The 18667-nt window shown below is 34.8% G+C and overlaps 1 protein-coding gene across 3 annotated transcripts in view; it reads right to left on the bottom strand.

Moving 5' to 3' along the window:
* Lama2 (laminin subunit alpha 2) overlaps positions 1 to 18667 on the bottom strand; it is a 679163-nt gene that overhangs the window by 254556 nt on the left and 405940 nt on the right. For all 3 annotated transcript variants that reach the window (XM_008827821.3, XM_029560968.1, XM_029560969.1), the window contains exons 15-17: positions 14909 to 15020; positions 7613 to 7726; positions 3353 to 3480 (exon numbers count right to left, since the gene is read on the bottom strand). In XM_008827821.3, the coding sequence (XP_008826043.1) occupies positions 3353 to 3480; positions 7613 to 7726; positions 14909 to 15020 (354 nt within the window). The remainder of the gene's footprint in view (positions 1 to 3352; positions 3481 to 7612; positions 7727 to 14908; positions 15021 to 18667) is intronic.

The raw sequence follows: 18667 nt of genomic DNA, 5'->3' as shown, positions 1-18667 counted from the left end.
GACACTAAATAGTTAATAAAAGTTATCTATATGTATAATTTAAATATTATATATTTGTCTATATTCATATATCATATTAATTATACCAATCTGTCTTTATCTCCTTACACATTTGATTTATTTAGCAATATTATCTATGAAATCTGAAGTCAAAATGCTCGTGATCTCTAAGATTTATGATCAGGGATTAAGAGATAAATCACTAAGTACAGCCATTACTGACCCTTCATACTTCAGATGAAGGTTGAAGAAACATTTATATCTTTCTTTTTTAGTTTCTGAATAACCTGTGAAAATTCAAACTTCATCTTACAAATTGACTGTGACTATCCAATTATATCTTAGAATCCATAGCTCAGATTACAACAGTAAAATTTTTTAAAAGTTTTTTTTTTTATAAAGGATGGTTTCCCTCATCACTAAGTACTTAACTACTTACAGGTTATTTTTGAAGAAAACATTTATGCTATTAAAATAAAACAGACCTTTCCCATCGCATTTTTGCAGCTAAACTATGATAATTTTATGAATTGTTTTATGTTTATCAGATTGTATAACTTTAGCCACAAAATGTCTATGATTTGTAAAACAAGTAGAATATCACAAATTCTTATTTTTTTTTTTGCTTCTAAAGATACAATCAAATCTGGAAGTTAAAAATAGGTGAATATTCTCCCCATAAACCTACTACTAAAGATAAAGTCATTATTTCATAATTTAATAATTATTTACTATAATTGGAAAGTTTTAAATTTAATGATTTCTATATGTTACTAATATCAGTACTGATATTGTTATTTTTATATTGTTGTTTTACTTTTTAAAAAACTGATATCTACTTGATTAAACCATATTGTAATATATTTGTCTTAGGAAACGCTATCATTAGACACTAGAATTTCAACCCCTCTGGCAGAGATGGATGGAATTTTAATGTTTGTTGAGTTTCTCATTGCTCATGAAAAACATGATTATAACTCATTATAGAAACAGACAGACAACAATGTAGAGGGAAAGAAGGTTCACAAATGCCTGTAATTATCTAGGCAACTTGTCTCCCTAATGGCTCTACTTTGCTTATGGGTAATGTTGGTCAGACTTGAGAGGAAATCCGTAATGTCTGTACATTCAATCAATTTTATATTTTTAAAGTGTGCTCGACTGGGATTTGCGTGGCTCAAAAAATGGCCAGCACAGCTGAATTGATAGCTGCGCAAACACTGACAGCCTTGCGGCTAAGAAGATGTGTTTTAGAAAGATCTCCGGGTGCCATCTACCTGTGTCTCCCAGCAAAGACTGGTGTCATGATTTTTACATTTAGGTGGATAATTTGGAGAATGTCATTCAGCTACAGTGAGGGTGGAGGTCTTACATTGTGAGACTGAATCCTATACGTGCAACCTATAGCAAGCTCATCACATTATGTGGCAGCAATTAATTAGGAAAGAATTTTCTGCATTTGTTCTGTTACAGTCAGTATTTTTCACAGTCTCCCTCTTTCCTTTTTTCTTTTCCTTTTCTCTGACATGTTTTGTAGTCAAGTATTCTTCAGTTCTATGTCTGTCTAGGCTCATTTCCTAAACTCTGGAAATGTAGTCATTAAAATACATTTAATCATCTCATTTCTTTTCAGGGCCTTTCTAAGGAACCTAACTTACCAGGCAGATCAATGAATTGTTCTTTGTGTTCTCACTCAAAATACACTCTGTACTTCCAAAAAAGTAAGTCCTTAATGTCAACCACAGAGGACTAGAAATAATATGGGGATTAAACAGGTTCAAAATTCAAGGTGATACTAAGGCTTCATGACTCAGAGCAAGTAATTTTAAAATAAGCCCACAGTCTTCCCTGTTGCTCGCCTTTTTAGGTGTGTACATATTTTAATTTTATAATTTGCACAAACAGCTCTCTGAGATGGTCAAGTTATTAATATTAATACTAGCAAAAAAAATGAAATGAGTTGCATTTAAGCAACTTGCCCAAAGCTGTACAGCTTAAAATACGGAATTAGCATTGAGACCAAGGAATTCTGCTCCAGATTTGACATCAAAATATTATTTTCTACTCATAAAATTCATTTACTAGTCTACAAAATGGAGATGATAATATCTACTTTACTGAGAAAATTCTGAAGATGAAATGCCCAAACATAGTGCTTGAATTTGTATCTGGATCTACTGTGCTTCATTAAAGGATGGTTTATCCTCTTTGTAACTAGCAAGGTGGAGGTGAAAATGCTGCCAGGGGTGGAAGTTGAAGAAGAGGCTAAGGGTTCCAAGTGTGCAGAAGAGGAGGAAGCCCAGGTCCACAATGGACTTTCAGAGCATAACATATTCTTTTATTGACTCTACTAACAAAAGCTCACATCAAATAGGAGCATCATGGGTAAGATCTTAAGACTTTGTCCTACTTCATCAAACCCTCACGTTAAAAGGCTATAGCTGACAGATTTCACTTTAAATTATTCAAAATTTCTGCTCCATAAATATTATCACAGCATGTAGAAAGAACTAGACACATCCCATAGCAAAAATTTTATTAAGTACTAAATTTGGCTTTAAGAGTGCTCTCCAAAAAGGAAATTTCTTTCGTTTAAAATTAGTTAGAAATGCCAGTGCAGCTCAGTGGTACAGTGTGTTATTAGTCAGCTTGCACGGGGTCCTGAGTTTCTCAGCAAGAAACATGACAAAAAAATAAATAAATAATTGCTAATTTGTGTTCAGTATAGTATGCCAATAAAAACATTTTTATTTCAAGGTATATTTAGACATATGCATGCCTTTTAAACAATTGAATACAGTATTCTCTTAAAAGATGAGAAATACAGTTAAGGTGTCATTTGTCTTCATTTTAAAAATGTTTTTTAAAGTTTGTTCTAACATATTTTTTTCTAGGTGAAAAAATACGGGGAAAATAGCAATTTTGTGAAGTTTAAATTAAACTTTTTCAAGAGCTACATTGTTGTTTAAGATAAAACAGTGATCCGTAGTTCAATACTCATTGTGACATAATATGTACCATTAACCAATTTTAATAAGGCATATAATACAAATGTATTTTTGATCATGTGATAGTTCATCAAGGTCTGTCTGAAATAGGTCTGTACATTAAAATTAATTTAAAAGTTCCATTTGAGTTTTATCTCTTAGATACCAAACCAGACAAATCTAGAGCTCAAATATTAAAGCCCTTAGAAATCAATCATAACTTTAAATATTTTGCATTTCAAAAACTTATATTCCTGAAAATTTCATGCATACATTTATTTACTTGTTTGTTTGATATAAACAAATAAATCTGCGCCTGTAGACATTCGAATGAATTCCCTTAGTAAAGCAAATCTGTTACTCACTTATTGGATGGGATATTGAGTGGACAGGCACAAGGCTGACAGTCTTCAGAGGTTCCTTGAGTAGGATCACCATAGAAACCAGGAAGACATTGATTGCAATACAGGCCACCTGTGTGATCCTTACAGTTCTGAGGAAGAGGTGCACATCAGAGTTTATTGTTTTGATCTCAAGCAGAATCATGTTGCCAAAAATAGTTCTACAAAATTATTAGTATGGCCCATCAGGGAAAGTAATTTTTCCACATTAAATGGTCAATTTTACAGCAGGGAAATAGATTGGAAGCTAATTTGATATCCAGTTACAACTTCATCCTCGTTTCAGCATATGCATGCCTGAAAAACGATGACTGAATTTCACTGTGACTTTTTTTCAATATGAAAATTTTATATCTTGTTTTTCTTTTCTTAAGGAAATATATACAATTGTTTGTGTGTGTATTTGTGTGTGCGTGTGTGTGTGTGTGTGTGCATCATAGAGCCCTAATGACATGTGTTTAATGGGTATTGTAACAGATTCTAGGTAAAAATCAATTGTACAGCTTAAAGGCGCTGATTTAATGAGAACTGTGGCTAATCACACAAATCCCTTGAGACTATGCTCTTTTAGCTCAGACATTCATTTGGAAGTTAGTGGATTCTAATGGCTTGGAATGTGTAGTTCTATATTACATCTATGAGGACATTTCTTGACCTGTAATGTAAATGTTAAAAAATGAAGGAGTTACAGCAATATGTAATGAATCTACAAGTCACATAACAATTCCTTTAGGCATTTTTGAAAGAGAACAAGAAGTATGCCTTGCTGCCACTTTGTATTTTTTGAAACATCTTTTTCAAAAATAAAAAGAAACTATTTCTACATTTCTTCATATCATTTAAAGTATCTGCCTCAGGTTGGGCTGTGTTTGTGAACGTCATCAAAACTGAGATGCAGGTGAACAATCCTGCTGACTAAGTGGCAGAATCGTCTCCATAATTTCCAACAGTACAATACGATTAGCCTCCAATGACACAATAAAGACATCTAGTTCCTATTAAAAACTGATTCATTATTACTGAAATATACTTCAATTAAATAAGAACATACAATTATAATTATCCTGCATGTTGTAAAAGAGTTCACTAGAACCCAGAAGTATGCAGCCTTTATTTTATGATCAACAACAAAATTCTGTGAAATGGTTAAAATATAAATTAACCTTAAACTGAGAGTATAAAGTTATTAACCTGTGTGACCACTAGGATAGACTAAGTTAATGAAATTCTGAATATTATTTATTTTGATGTTTTAAAAGAAGGGTGATTTCAATTACACTTAGTACATGAAGTTAACAAGAGCACAAACGTAAATAGACAAAGGTAAGTGTTGACCACGACTTCCTAAAATTCCTTGGAGGGATCAGATTTGTCTGTTGGAAGAAATGTGAACTATAACTCAATCATTTAACTTTGAGCTTCCCATTTAATTTTGGGAAATAATGGAGCTAAGTTTGCTAATCTATAAAATTCCAGAGCTCTGAAATTCCATGCCAGCTTCATTCACTACAAGTAAATCGGTATTTTTATAGTAATCGGTATACTTAAAAATGAATTTGCCCATATTGATAAATTTTTCTCAATTTTTAGAAGATATTTTTAAAGATAGCATAAAAGGTAGTCTTGCTGTTAACAGTCACCAAAATTACAGTTTTAAAAGAAAATAGGTCGATTTGCAGGAAACTTCGTCTCCTTTGAATGGGTCTTCATACCACTTCCTGTCACTTTCCAAGTCTACCTTAAATCAGCAATTACTAAAATTTGCACACTCTTTGAAAAAACTCTGCTCATTTCAAGTTGACACAATGAAAACTGTATGTACAAAGTCCTGTGACTTTAAAAAAAAATAGGATCGTTAAATTGATTACACCTTAACTGGATCAATATATAATTTCTAAAATTGAACTGAAAATTTTAAACAATTTTCTTTTCTTCAACTCTTGATTTATAAGAAAATGTGATAGGTTTCCTATACTTTCTAATTATAGGCTTCATTAAATAGAAACAAAAATAGTCTTATAATTCAGTATTTTTGTGATTGAAACTATAAGACAGCATTAGGGAACCAACACAATGGAAATCAAAACAGAAAAATACGGAAGCTTTACTCTGAGAAACTGTTTACATTCATAGATAGCTTGCTATAAAGGCGCCTTTCATATGTGTGTTCCCATTACATTTAAAAACAAAACAAAACAAACAAACAAAAAGCAATTGAGAAGGATACAACCTTCCCATGTGGTTTGGAATATTCCCTGGGTCTTCTTTAATGCATTTGAGTTAAAATGACCTTGCTATGTAGGTGCAGGTTACAGCAGACAACTGGATTTTGTTCGGAAGGGAAGAATGCACATTTACAATCAGATTTCAAAACTAAGCTACATTAAAAACTAGTGTATCTGTAAATTTCATGAGCTATGTTTACTACTAGTGAAAAATTCTTCATGAATAATGAAAAGGAAGATAAAATGAAAACTTGAACAAGAAGCAAGTAAGAATTCCTTTCACGTGCAGTATTCAAATGTCTTTCTCTGTGCATTATATCAGAATGAGTGAGTTGGGAATGGGTATATCAGTGCTGAGTTATCGATACCAATTAAAAAAAAAGGCACTTGACCAGATCCAGAAAATATTCTACATGAGCATCACCTTACCAAGCTACTAGGGAAACCCAACGAAGAAGAAATTGGGCCTCAATCATTAAATGTCCAGTTTCCCCAAGATCTCACTGTCATTTGAAGGTGGACTCTTTTCCTGTCCTTTGAACTAACAATAACCTAGGATTCTTTTACTAGAAGCCCTCATCTATCAATGCTCTTCCATTCTTTCTCTGTACGGTGTGCTGAGTGAAACTACATTGCTCTAACACAACTGGTTTCCACTCTATGAAGTATCATATCACCAAAAGGATCAACTGCAGGATTTGATTTTATCCTAATGAACTCAACCTCAAACAATATCTTAAGGGTCATTAGGAATTTGGTTTTGTGGCACATTTATTTTTGTCTTTTCACAGTAAGTAAAGCAACTCCATGTTAGTTTGGAGCTGGATTTATCCTATTGTATGTTAATAAAGTGTTTAAAGGTAATCCAATATTTTTCCCCAGGTACATTTTAAAAAACTGTTGTATAATTAAAATGAAAATCACTCAGACTTTTATTTGTAAAACACCATTTGAAAAATCTACTGATCTTCAAATTAAGGCTATCATGTTTTTATGCTGCTATGCAATTTAACAAAATCTTATAGAGAGAAAACAGAAAGAGCATCAATAAACCTAAGTGCCAAATTACACTGAAACAAAAGCCCTGATTTTTCATTTTGGATTTTTCCCAGAAGCATTTAAGCAGAAGAGAAAGCAGGGGGAGATGAGCAAGAGGAACAGAACATTAAGAATTACAGATAACAGAGTTTGCTTAAATTCTGCAGGGAAATGAGAGTATGATATCCTCCCAAATTGGCACCATTTCAAATTGTGTTTCTGCGAGACTAATGAAATGAGAAGTGTTGCTTCAAGCTTCATGCCATGTCAGACAATATAAAGCTAACATGCCCTTGAGTTAATCAGAATTGTCTGTTCAGAGTGACTCTCCAGTCCACAGGCTTCTGGGCACACAGAAAGTGCTCTGCACTTTGTAGAACTTGTTTTCTGGATAAAAATAAAAATTGTAGAAGGAGGAACAACTCTGCTGAGTATGTATTACATATATTTAGGTTTTTTGACTCTAGGTATAATGCTTTCTAATTGAACTGAAAAAAACAGATGCAGTATGTTCTCCTTTTCAAAGTGGAAGAGAACCCTGAATTATAAAAAGTGAATTATGTTTACTACAATGGTTATATTTTATGCTTTTCATATTATCAGGATATAAATCACTTTCTATTTTAGAAGAATAATCCACTTTTGGTAGATATATGGAAGAGAGAAAGACCAAATATATCCACAGTGGATACCTATCTTCACCATTACTGATGCTTTACAATCATGAATTTAATGTTAATTCAGTTCTTAGACAAATATGAATAAGCACTTCCTCAAACTTGCTATGGAGATCGCATATGAAAGAACATGCTTAGCTTCCAATTCAGTTCCATATAAAGATGTTTGAAACATCACTCTTGACCCAGGCATTCAAGGTTCCAAGGGTAGCAGCTGAACTGCAGTATTTGTTGAGTGGATTTCAGTCTTCCCAATCAGTATTCTCAAGTGAAAAGACACTTACCAAGCACTCTCCAGTGATGTCATCGCAGGATTCTGCATGACCAAAGCACTGACATACTTCACAAATGCCACCAAAAACAGTGCCATTAACTCTTCTGTGCCTAGGCCAACAAGACTAAAGGAAAGATACGGTTTCAGTCAGTCTTCAGTTTTAAAAGAAAGAATTTCTTTTTCCTTGATAAAAGAAAATAACTTAGGTAGCAAACTCAGCAAAGTACTTGTCAAAGCGTAGCCATTATTGAAACATTGCTGCTGCGTCTATTATTCCTGACACTGGGGCTTTGTACTGACCTTAGTGTTATTGGCAGGTATGAGACTAGAGGAAGCATTAGCTTGGTGTCTCTTCTGAAATGGTAAAATAAAGCACAAGATATAAAGAATTGAAATGTGACAGTCTCAAAGTAAAAAGCACAGACAAGGAAATATGAAGAAAAGTACGGAGAAAAAGAAGGCTAGGTGAAAGGAGGCGCAGAGAATCTTAGCCTAAAAGAGCACCTAATGTTATCAAGCAACTCAGTTCTCTGGAACACACTATCTTTCCAACATACTGACAGCACTTAACCCTTCACTTTCAGAAAATCTTTGAAATCATTTGGCAGACATACCTTCGCTCTCCCTTGACAGTCTCCTCACATTTGAAAACATACATGGTGACAGGTGCACACCCATAATTCATATATTCCAACCTAAATTTTCTCCACCCTACTATGCTTGCTTAAATTTGCACAAAATAGTTTATGACTTATTTAGCATTTATTGCCTTGATAGCTCATTAATGTTATTTGACTATAAGCTTGCTCATTTTCACTACTGATTTTTAAGCATGAGCCACAAAATTGTATGAAAGCAAAAACCTACTTATAATGGACTGTGTCAAAGGTTACCTGCGTGTTCGTGCTCTAAGTCTGCTGTCATCCTTCATTAAATTTCCTTTCTGTAAGGACTTCTACAGTGTAGATGGGGTGTAAAATAATTGTGAAGCAAATATTGCTGTCCTCTAGGAGGCTTTGATCCCCTTGGGTTGCAATGATATCTTGTGGGTTATTTACTGTGTTTCTATATGGTTGAATATACCATCATATGTCATAAAAGGGCCTTTTTTCCTAGTTGAAAATGGAAGAGAGAATCACTAAAGGAATAAAGCATATAGAATTGTGTTGTGTATTGTTGGGAATGATCCCTCTGCCTCAGGATTTGAGGAACCTTCCATTTGAACAACAATAACAAATATGTATAGTTTTTTTTATCTGAAAACTGTTAACTTTCCTTTCAATTTGAACAGTATAGAAAAGATGGTTCCAATTTTTCATCTTTACAATAATTTTTACCCATTAGAATTTTTGCCTTCACAGATTCAGTATAGAAGTGATTCCTTCTGTAATGTATATTTTTCAAACTGGTAACGCTATATAATCCAGATGGAGGTGAAATATTAGGGTGTTGAGAATGAAAAGTGATTTACTGTTGCCATGCAGGCCCTCATGGTGTTTTCGTTGGTACCTGCTTTGAAAATCTTGCATCTTTTTTCTTTAAATATCCCAATTCCTTATACCTTTTTCTTAACTAATGGCATAATATCAATATTCACAGAAAAATAATGCCATTAGGTCTATCTTTCCACTTATAAGCCAACAATAATAATAATAATTGCCCCTCCAGAACAATCGAAGTGGGAAAGCTGGGCCTTCTGAAGGATATATTTTCAGTTGACTTGTATTTTGAAATTCAGTTTATATTTTTCCAATATTATGTTCTCTATTACATCAGTTAGTGTTTTTTTCTTTATTTAACAATTATCATTCTCATGAAATTATGATATAGTATTTCCAGCAATTAGCACAAATAACGGGTTATGGGAAGATGCATGAAATGCATAAAAATTCAATAAAAATATACCTTTAAAAAATTTATCCAAACTATCAAAAACAAAACACAGAACAAAACAAAAAACAATAACAAAACAGAAAAAAATCATTCCTATGGTGCTATGAGAATGTTTTTCTTCTCAAGGAAATGAAATACCTTTTCTTCTTCAGTTCCCTTCTGTGCTGGATAGCTTTAGTTGTCAACTTGACACACCTGGATAGAGGGAACCTCAACTGGGGAATTACCTCCAGTGGACTTGCCTATAGCCAGGACTGTGGAATATTATTCTTGATTTTTGAGTGATAAAGGACGGCCCAGCCCACTGTGGGTGGTGCCACCCCTGGGCAGGTTGGCCTGTGCTGTATAAGAAAGTAGGTTGAGCAGGAGCCAGGGGAACAAGCCAGGAAGTAGGTATCCTCCATGGCCTTTGTTCCAGTTCCTGCCTCCAGGTTCCTGTCCTGAGTTCCTACCTTGGGCTGTCTCAGTATAGAACTATGACCCAGGAGATGTAAACTAAATAAACCCTTTCCTACCCAAGTATTGGTTAGAGTGTTTTGTCACAGTGATGGAGAAACAAATTAGAACACCTTCCACACTCATTCCATTCTTGTTCCCATGCAACTGAAACTGCTTTTGTTCTTGCCTTTAGATTCCATGCAGTCAAACCTAATCCTGTGTCTGTATGTTATCTGACCCACTGTCATCAGGGAACCTAGTTGATTCCTCTCCCCCTCAAAGGCTTTCTCCTCCCAACCTATGTTTCATCACACTTCTCAAAATTCCAGTCTTTCCCTTTGCCATCTGCTCTACTATGACTGAACTTGTCACATCAGAAGCCCTCAGACATGGACTCCTCTGTCTTATGATCATACTCTCCCTGAATAGTTTACATAGTCTCATAGTTTGAAGGCTTCCAAGTACATATGAAACCATTCAAGTGTGCCAAGTTCCTCTACATTGTGTGTGTCCAGGAGGTGTTCTGTGTATTCTATGTGTATTCTGTTTATTTTGACTGTACACTTACATATATGTGTTTCACAGACATTCCAAACTTAATTATTTCTAAAATTGACTTCAACAATTTCTTTCCCAGTTTTCTCCAGTTCAGTCAATGGCATCACATTCTGTTGTTCAGTTTTTCAAACTAGTAATATAGGACCCATTCCCAAACTCTGTTTCTTTGATTTTTCCCTCTAGCATGCCATCTATCATTAGGTCCATTAGTTAGCTACTTATATGATAGGTGATAGATTGATGAATAAATAGATAGGCAGGTTAGTAGGTAATAGAGATAGAAATATGCAGTGTTCTCTAAATCCCCTGCCACCATCTTAACACAAATCTTTATCATTGATTTGCCTCATACTCATGCAATACAGTGTTAACTGCTCTCCTTCCAACCGGTTATGACCTCCTATAGCATGCTTCTCATACTACAGTCGTAATGATTTTTTTTAATGTAATCCATGGTAGGTATGGTGGTGAGCACTTTTAATCTCAGCACTTGAGAGGCAAAGGCAGGTGAATCTCTAAGAGATTAAGACCAGGATGGTCTACATAGTGAGTTCCAGGTCAGCTGGGAAAAAGGGAGACCTTGTTCCCCCAAAATTTAAAAAGTAAAAATAAAATTTGAAAAATGGAACTCAGCTGGGTGTGGTAGCACATGCCTTTAATCCCAGCACTCAGGAGGCAGAGGCAGGCGGATCTCTGTTCAAGGCCAGCCTGGGCTACATAGTGAGTTCCAGAACAGCTGGGGCTACAGGGAGACTTTGTCTCAAAAAGACAAAAAAAAAAAAAAAAAAAAAAAAAAAAAAAAAGGAACTAAAATCATGAAAATCATGATACCTCTCTGCTTAATGACCCCTGATTATTTTCCATGGTATTTAGAATAAATATCTCAATGGCTATTGTGCATGGCCAGTGTCCTCCAATCATGTATCAGGTTACTCTTCCTGATGAGTCTTGAAGACTCATTTTCTGTCACCTCCTCACTACCTCTTTTCACATAGCTCCTCCAGCCGTGGCTCCCCCACTCTCTCCCCACATAATCTTCATTCATTCACTCTCAACACTTCTGTCATGATACTCCATATATGTCACCTTCCTGCCTAGGGACCCCATTTGTAATGTTCAGCATATGTCAAGGGCCTCCATTGTCTCATACATATGCTTGTCATATACTGTCAGCTGAATGAAAGTACAGGTCCATTTAGGATCTCGTTGGTACTAATTTCATCTTACAGAAGAAGCAGCACTGGGCCTAAAACTCTTTTATTGCTTGCACATTTTGCTTTCACTTCCTCATCTGCCAGGAAAGATGAATTATGGAAATATTAGGCACACAAGAAAAATTTCAAAGATTAATCATAGCAATTTATAAGAGATCACATATAAAGAAGAGACAAAAACAATCTTAATCACCATTTAGACTCCCAAAATAAAATTTAATGGCTTAATTATGGGGTCATTCAATTGGCTTTTGACTAGGAAGTTCTGATCAAGCTAGATCCAAGGCATACAGGTCTTTGCAATTCACTCGGCCTTTTTTTAATATTAAAAAAAAAAATTAGAAGAAGCATTGCATTACAGCTTTAACATACTCAATATAAGTTTCCAAAGCAAAGATACATCTCTTTCAAAAGTGGCTATAAAATTTTTAGGTTCACTGTTGAATTAATACAGTTATACAATATTGAACTCAATATAAGCCCTGTAAGATATAAAATTGAATGAGTTTTTAACCTTTAAAAAAGAGCTCTATTTTATTTTAAAATATACTGTTTCTTACAGAAAGACTCATTGTTTTTGCTAATAACTCTGAGATGTTGGCGCATACGTCTCTCACCTGTATGTATCCGATTATTACTAGTCATAATCGGTTGCACTCGGATACTTGGCACCTGTGTATGTCTATAAAGTCATCGGGTAGATTTCAACGGTAATGTTTATCACCTCTACTAATTAACATAATGTAAATTTTATGCTTCCTCCTCAAATGTAATGAATTTTTTAAAATTTGTTGATTTTGTGTGTGTGTGTGTCACACAGAACATCCCAAACTATATTATTCATCACTCGGCTTTTAGAGATTCCAGGATAGGAGTGGTAAAAAAGCTGGAATGACTGGCCTTGTGAACTAACCTGATTATAAAAGCTAGCAAAATCAGTTAAGGTCAGGGCTGGACAATATCTCCTCTAGGGGCAGAAAATTTTGATAAAGTATGGAGGACTTAACAGAGTTTAAAAGTAATGAGGAGAATTTAAAAAGCCATTGTCCCCTGATGAACTAAACTCTTTCATCAGTTTCAGTGATTTTAATTCTTGTGTGAGAAGTCCTGGAAGCGTTCGTTCTGCCTCCTCTGCTTTTGTGTTTCCTTTTCCATGCTGACACACTTCTCTCTTCCTCTTTATTATCACTTTTTAGCATCTCAAGGACACTTTCCCACATCCCTCCACTGCTTCAGCTCAGCCCATTGAATGATTACCACCATTATGTTATGTACCCCTTACTGGTCCTTTAATTATATAATGCTGTGATTCCATTTTAAAGTAGTATTTGTTTTGTCTCTCTAATCAGATTGTTAGGTCTTTAAAGATGGAGATTGTGCTATGTGCTTATTGATAATTTATAGAGAGAAATTTATAAAATTCACCACATATATAATTTATCAAAAATATTTCTAAAGATGAAAAAAAGAAGGAAGCCAGATAATTGAAGAAGTCTAAAATTCAAACGATTTTGTATTCAGTGCACATTTAGAATAAAAGATGACAGAGAGAACAGAGCATAATGTTGGAAGATATTAAAGCAAGAGTAGGATTAGGGTATTTATTATTCTAACTGAAATATGAATTTAAGTTTCAAACGGAGCTGCCTGATTTGAAATAAAAACTAGAAGCCTTGTAATAAAAGAATATTTTGTCAAGTACAGCATGTGTTTTATATGTAAAATCAAATTTGAGTTGACATAGCTAATTCATATCCATGATTATTTTTCTCATCTCTATAAATTTTGGAAAAGCAAGTATTCAATGAATTACATTAGTCTCATTTCTACATAGTCAAATCTGCACCAAAGTTAAAGAAAATGCACTTGTCATGAACACAACTTTGAGCTCTGTGTATCCTCTGGAAGTATGAATTACTTTAATGTAAAGGAGATCAGGCACAGCAACACCTGGAGTTCCTCTTTATTATCACTTTTTAGCATCTCAGTGTAAATGGTGTAATATAGTGTTGTGAAGGAACACTGACATTCTTTAAAGGTACCATTTTAAAGAATTTTAAGCTCAGAATTATTTGCAAGCCATTTTTTTCTGTTAAGACAATTACATATGCAAGTGTAAATATACATATATATATACACATACATACATAACATGCACACACATATATGTATATATACATATATATATGATTTCAAGGAAATAAAGTAGTTCCAAACTACCTAAAAGAAAATATGTAGAAGTAAAATTTTTAAATTACCTTAAGCGATGTGCTGTGAGACTAAGAAGCATTGGTTTATATTGCAAATCTAGAATAATGAGGCAGCAGCAATTATCTCAAACTTTAGGTGCAAAAGAATCAAAGAATTTTCTGGAGTAAGTTCTTTTTTCCATATGTTTTATTTTTGAAGTTTTAAATATGGTATGCTTCAGGTGTTGGGACTGGGATGTATTATTCAGAAAGAAATAGAGGAAATGGGTGATAGGAAATGGGAGAGGAAAGAATAATGAAATAAGTGTTAAATTCTGACTTGAAATAGAAGTAAAAGGGAAAATATTTAGAAATATCTTTCTGCTACCTCCAGTGCACAGGTAACTAAATAAGGAAGAAGCACAGAAACTATCAGGTTTCTAATTACACTTAAGCAAAATACTTCAAAAGGAAATGCCACTTTGAAAATTACATGGTTGGTACTCAATTTAAAAGCCATAAGCTTTAGGCAGACATTCGAATGTCTCCTTTAATCTATCATGGCGTAGGAGGGTCTCATAAGGCCTCACATCTGAGGAGCAATTGGCATTTGACAGCAACTGAGAGAGGGAGAATCTTTCTTCTTTGGGGTTATGGCCACTGGTAGGTGTCTCATGATCCAGTGGATGACCAACACCCATTCACTTATGGGCAGACTTTGCGTTGTTTAACCAAAAAGATTAAAGGACATGAAGAAGAGAAGGGGGTACATTTGGGAGATTTGGGAAAATGTTGGGGAAATATAGGAGGTGATAAATGTGATCATATTTTACTGAATCAATGTGTGAAATTCTCAAAGAATAAGAAAAATTACAAATAAGATATTAAAAAACAAATTTCTACTTTGAGTAATAAACTCTAACTTGTTTTTACAGTTATTGATGGAGAATTTAAAAATATCTATTTTAAAACAGTTTATCGGCCACAGTATTTAAAGGGTATGTTCATACTTACCTCACAAGAGGTGCCACTGTACCCTGGTGGACATTGGCAAACTTCAACAGAAGCAGCAAGATTTCCATCAGTAGGAAAGGGGACAGCAGATTCAAGATTGACAGAACTCAATCTGAGGGAGAACAGAATGATAAGTTAATAAATAAGCTACTAGGTCTTATAAAACTAGAGGAATGCTACATCGACAATGTACATATGAACAGATTATGCTGAGAAAGAACACTTCCATAATCTGAAACTCTGGACATTCATTATATACTCAGTCCTGGCTGCCAATGAGTTCCACATCCATGGATGAAACCATCTGTACATTGAGAATATTTGGAAAAACCTTGTTCTTATAATTAGCATTTACAGACTTTTAAAATCTGTCATTATTTCCTAAATAATACCATATAATATCTGTTTACATATTCACTGATCACATGTTCAGTATCATATATAATCTAGCAATCATTTGAAGTACATGTTAGGGTTTGGATCCAAAATGTCTCCACAGGTTCATATGGAACCTTAAACACTTAGTCTTGAGGTAATGGTACTGCTTTGAGTGACTGTGGCATCTTTTTGTATGGGCCTTAGGTGACAGATTTAGGACCCTAGAGTTGGGCTTTGAGGGTTACAGTTCAGTCCTGCGACTGCCCCAAGATCTTTCTGTTTCCTGATCCTGAGGCATAACAAGCTACACTCTATTCTCCCACCACCATATACCCAGCCACTTTACCACCCTGCTTCCTCTCCATGATATGTGGCATCCTCTGAGCCATGAGCCAAAATAAACCTTTCCCAAATATAAGCTGTTTCAGTTAGGTATTCTGTCACAGCATGAGAGAAGTTGGTCTTTTGTAATGTGTGAAAATGGTACTGAGTGGTTTCTGATAGAATAAGTCTGACCATTTGGTTTTAGGGCCTTAGGAACTGGTTAGAGGAGGAACATTAAAGGATTTGGAGCTGTGGATTAGAGAACCACTAGAATTCCAGGAGCATTCTTAAGGGGACATTCTACTGGGAATACAACAGAAAGGAAGATGGTAAATACTATACTCATGAGGCTTCAGATGAGAATAAGGATTCTGTCACGGATTGGAGTAGGGGCCATTTGTGATGCATTCTGTTAAAGAATGTTACTATATTCTGCCCATGCCTGAAAATTTGAGTAAAGTTTAATTCATAAGTAATGAACTAATTTTTTGACAAGAAAATTTCAAAACAGCATAGCATGCTGGCTGTGGCATGGTTATTGCTTACTGCATTTAGCAAGATTTACAGTAAGAGGAAAAAAGGTTGAGCAGAAAAATATGAAAAAGAAATGTGCACTTTGGAGATAAAAGGAGCTTGAACTTGGTTGGGCTAGTGAGGAAAAGATAGGTCTAATTATTAAAGAGATTAGTGCCAGTTAGTGGAAATTGTGTACTTTTGCACCAGATCAACAGAAAAGGTGCCTTATGGCAAGAGCCCAACCGTCATTCAGGTATTTGGAGACCACTGCTGCTGTGGTATAACAGACCCAAACTATATCTCTAATAAATAGAGGAACTTGGCATCATCCTTGTGGTGCTGGTTTTGCAGGCAGGCAGAATGGAAATACTACGGAGTCATAAAGGTTTGCACCAAGATTCCAGAGAACAAGCTGATGAGACCAGAAAGGGTGGGCAAGGTTGGATTCCTCCCATGAAGTTCCGAAGAGGCCAGCAGTTGAAGATGTGAAGTAAAGCCTAATTTACAAAGGTGATCCAAGAATGCTTACAATGCCAGGAATATGGGTTATCCACCAAGGAAAGCTACAGGCACTGAGTAAAGCAGGGTTAAAAGAGATGCCACCTGTGTTTCAGGCAACAAGGTTGTGGGGTGGAGCTACAAAAGTCCAGAAAAGACTGAACTTTGGACTTTCAAACAGTATGGGGACTATTAAAACTGTGGAGAATTTTTAATTTAGACTGAGTATATTTTGAATTTTGAGGTGGCCTCTAGCCTATGATGGACCAGGAACAGAATCCTATGGTTGGGAGGTAATTGTCCCTCACAGGCATATGTGTTTGAATATTTGGTATTGTCCCTCACAGATTTATGTGTTTGAATACTTGGTCCTTTTCCAGTGGTGCTGCTTTGGAAGGCTGTGGAATCATCTAAATATGGGGATAACTGGTGGAAATAGAGTCATAGAGGAAGGACTTGAAAGTTACAATCAGCCCTGCTTCTGGTCAAGCTCTCTCTCTCTGCTTCTTGATCTGTGGAGATGTAAGAAGCTGAGCCTCAAGTTCTCACTTCCATGGACCTCCACCAACAAGCCATCCTGTCATGATGGACTGTATCCCCTGAACCATAAGAAAAATTAAGGCTCTTTCCCTTCAATTGTTCCTGTAAGGTACTTTGTCAATGGTATTAGAGAATTAACTAATACAATGGCAAAACTGCATAGGTTAGATGAAAATCTTATGTAGGGATTCAGCATTCCTGAATTTGGGAATCTTTCAATATCTTAGAGGACCAGTCCTGATGCAGAGGTAGGAACCTATTAGGTAAATTATGATCAGGTACAAGAGGTACCAGGCACCATTACCATAAAACTCTAAAAGACTTGAGAATGTACTTCTTCATACTGTAGTTCATAACTATGGGTTTTGATTTTCATCAACCCCCCCATTGAAAAAAATTACAGACAGTTCATAATCATATACTTGGAAGGTATTTTATTAGTAAAACATAACATATCCCCATGACTATCTTAATATTTAATTGAAAATCAGGAAGAGACATTATTAATCTTAAATCTCTGATTAAATTGTTTTAATTTTTAATTTTTTTATGTGTATGAGTGCTTTGCATGTATGTAAGTGTATCATGTGCATGCAGTGCCTGTGGAGGACAAAAGAGGCATCAGTTTCCCTGGAATTGGAGTTACAAATAGTTATGAGCTGCCATGTGGCTGCTGGGAAACAAAACTGGGTCTTCTGCAAGAACAACTAGTGTTGTTAACTGCTAAGCCAAAAATGTCCAACCTATGTCCAGCCCCTTAAATCACTGTTTTTAAATAGAAAGAGAACATGGTACCTACTTTGGTTTCTTTTCCCAGCAATAACTGTGCATGTTGGCAGTAAGTACAAATAAAACTTTCTCCAAACTTCAGTTGAATTAGTAACAACTACTTTTTTAAGTTGTTTTTGGTTTTCACTGTCTTTGTACTCTGAATATGTGGGCTTGAGTCTCAGAAGAGACTTTATTTTCTTAAAGGTAGTCTTTTTTACTTGGGTGAGATGGAATCTCAAAGTGCTTTTAATGTGTATTTCTCTGATTATTTAGGATGCTGAACACACCTTACACTATTTATTGGCCATTTGTATTTCTTTTTCTGAGAAATGTTAATTCAGCTCATTGATACATTTATTAGTTGGCCTTTTTGTCATTTTTTAGTATTTGATTTTTTTCCCTCTGCATTGCTTCAAAAAGATAGACCTTAGGAATATGTATTAGTTAATTCATCTCATTGATACATTTATTAGTTGGCCTTTTTGTCATTTTTTAGTATTTGATTTTTTTCCCTCTGCATTGCTTCAAAAAGATAGACCTTAGGAATATGTATTAGTTTCTTTTTTTTAATTTATTTTAATTAAAAGAAGCATTTCATTACAACAGCATTAACCTATTCAATAACATTTTTCTGAGCTAGGGTACATCTCTTTCAAAATTGGCTGTACATTTCTAGGTTTACAGATGAATTATTACCCTTATATAATCTTTTACTCATTATAAACTCTATAA

This window comes from Nannospalax galili, unplaced genomic scaffold, assembly GCF_000622305.1.
Source record: "Nannospalax galili isolate Female #2095 unplaced genomic scaffold, S.galili_v1.0 scaffold53, whole genome shotgun sequence".
NCBI lineage: Eukaryota > Metazoa > Chordata > Mammalia > Rodentia > Spalacidae > Nannospalax > Nannospalax galili.
This window is presented reverse-complemented; position numbering and strand designations above follow the sequence as displayed.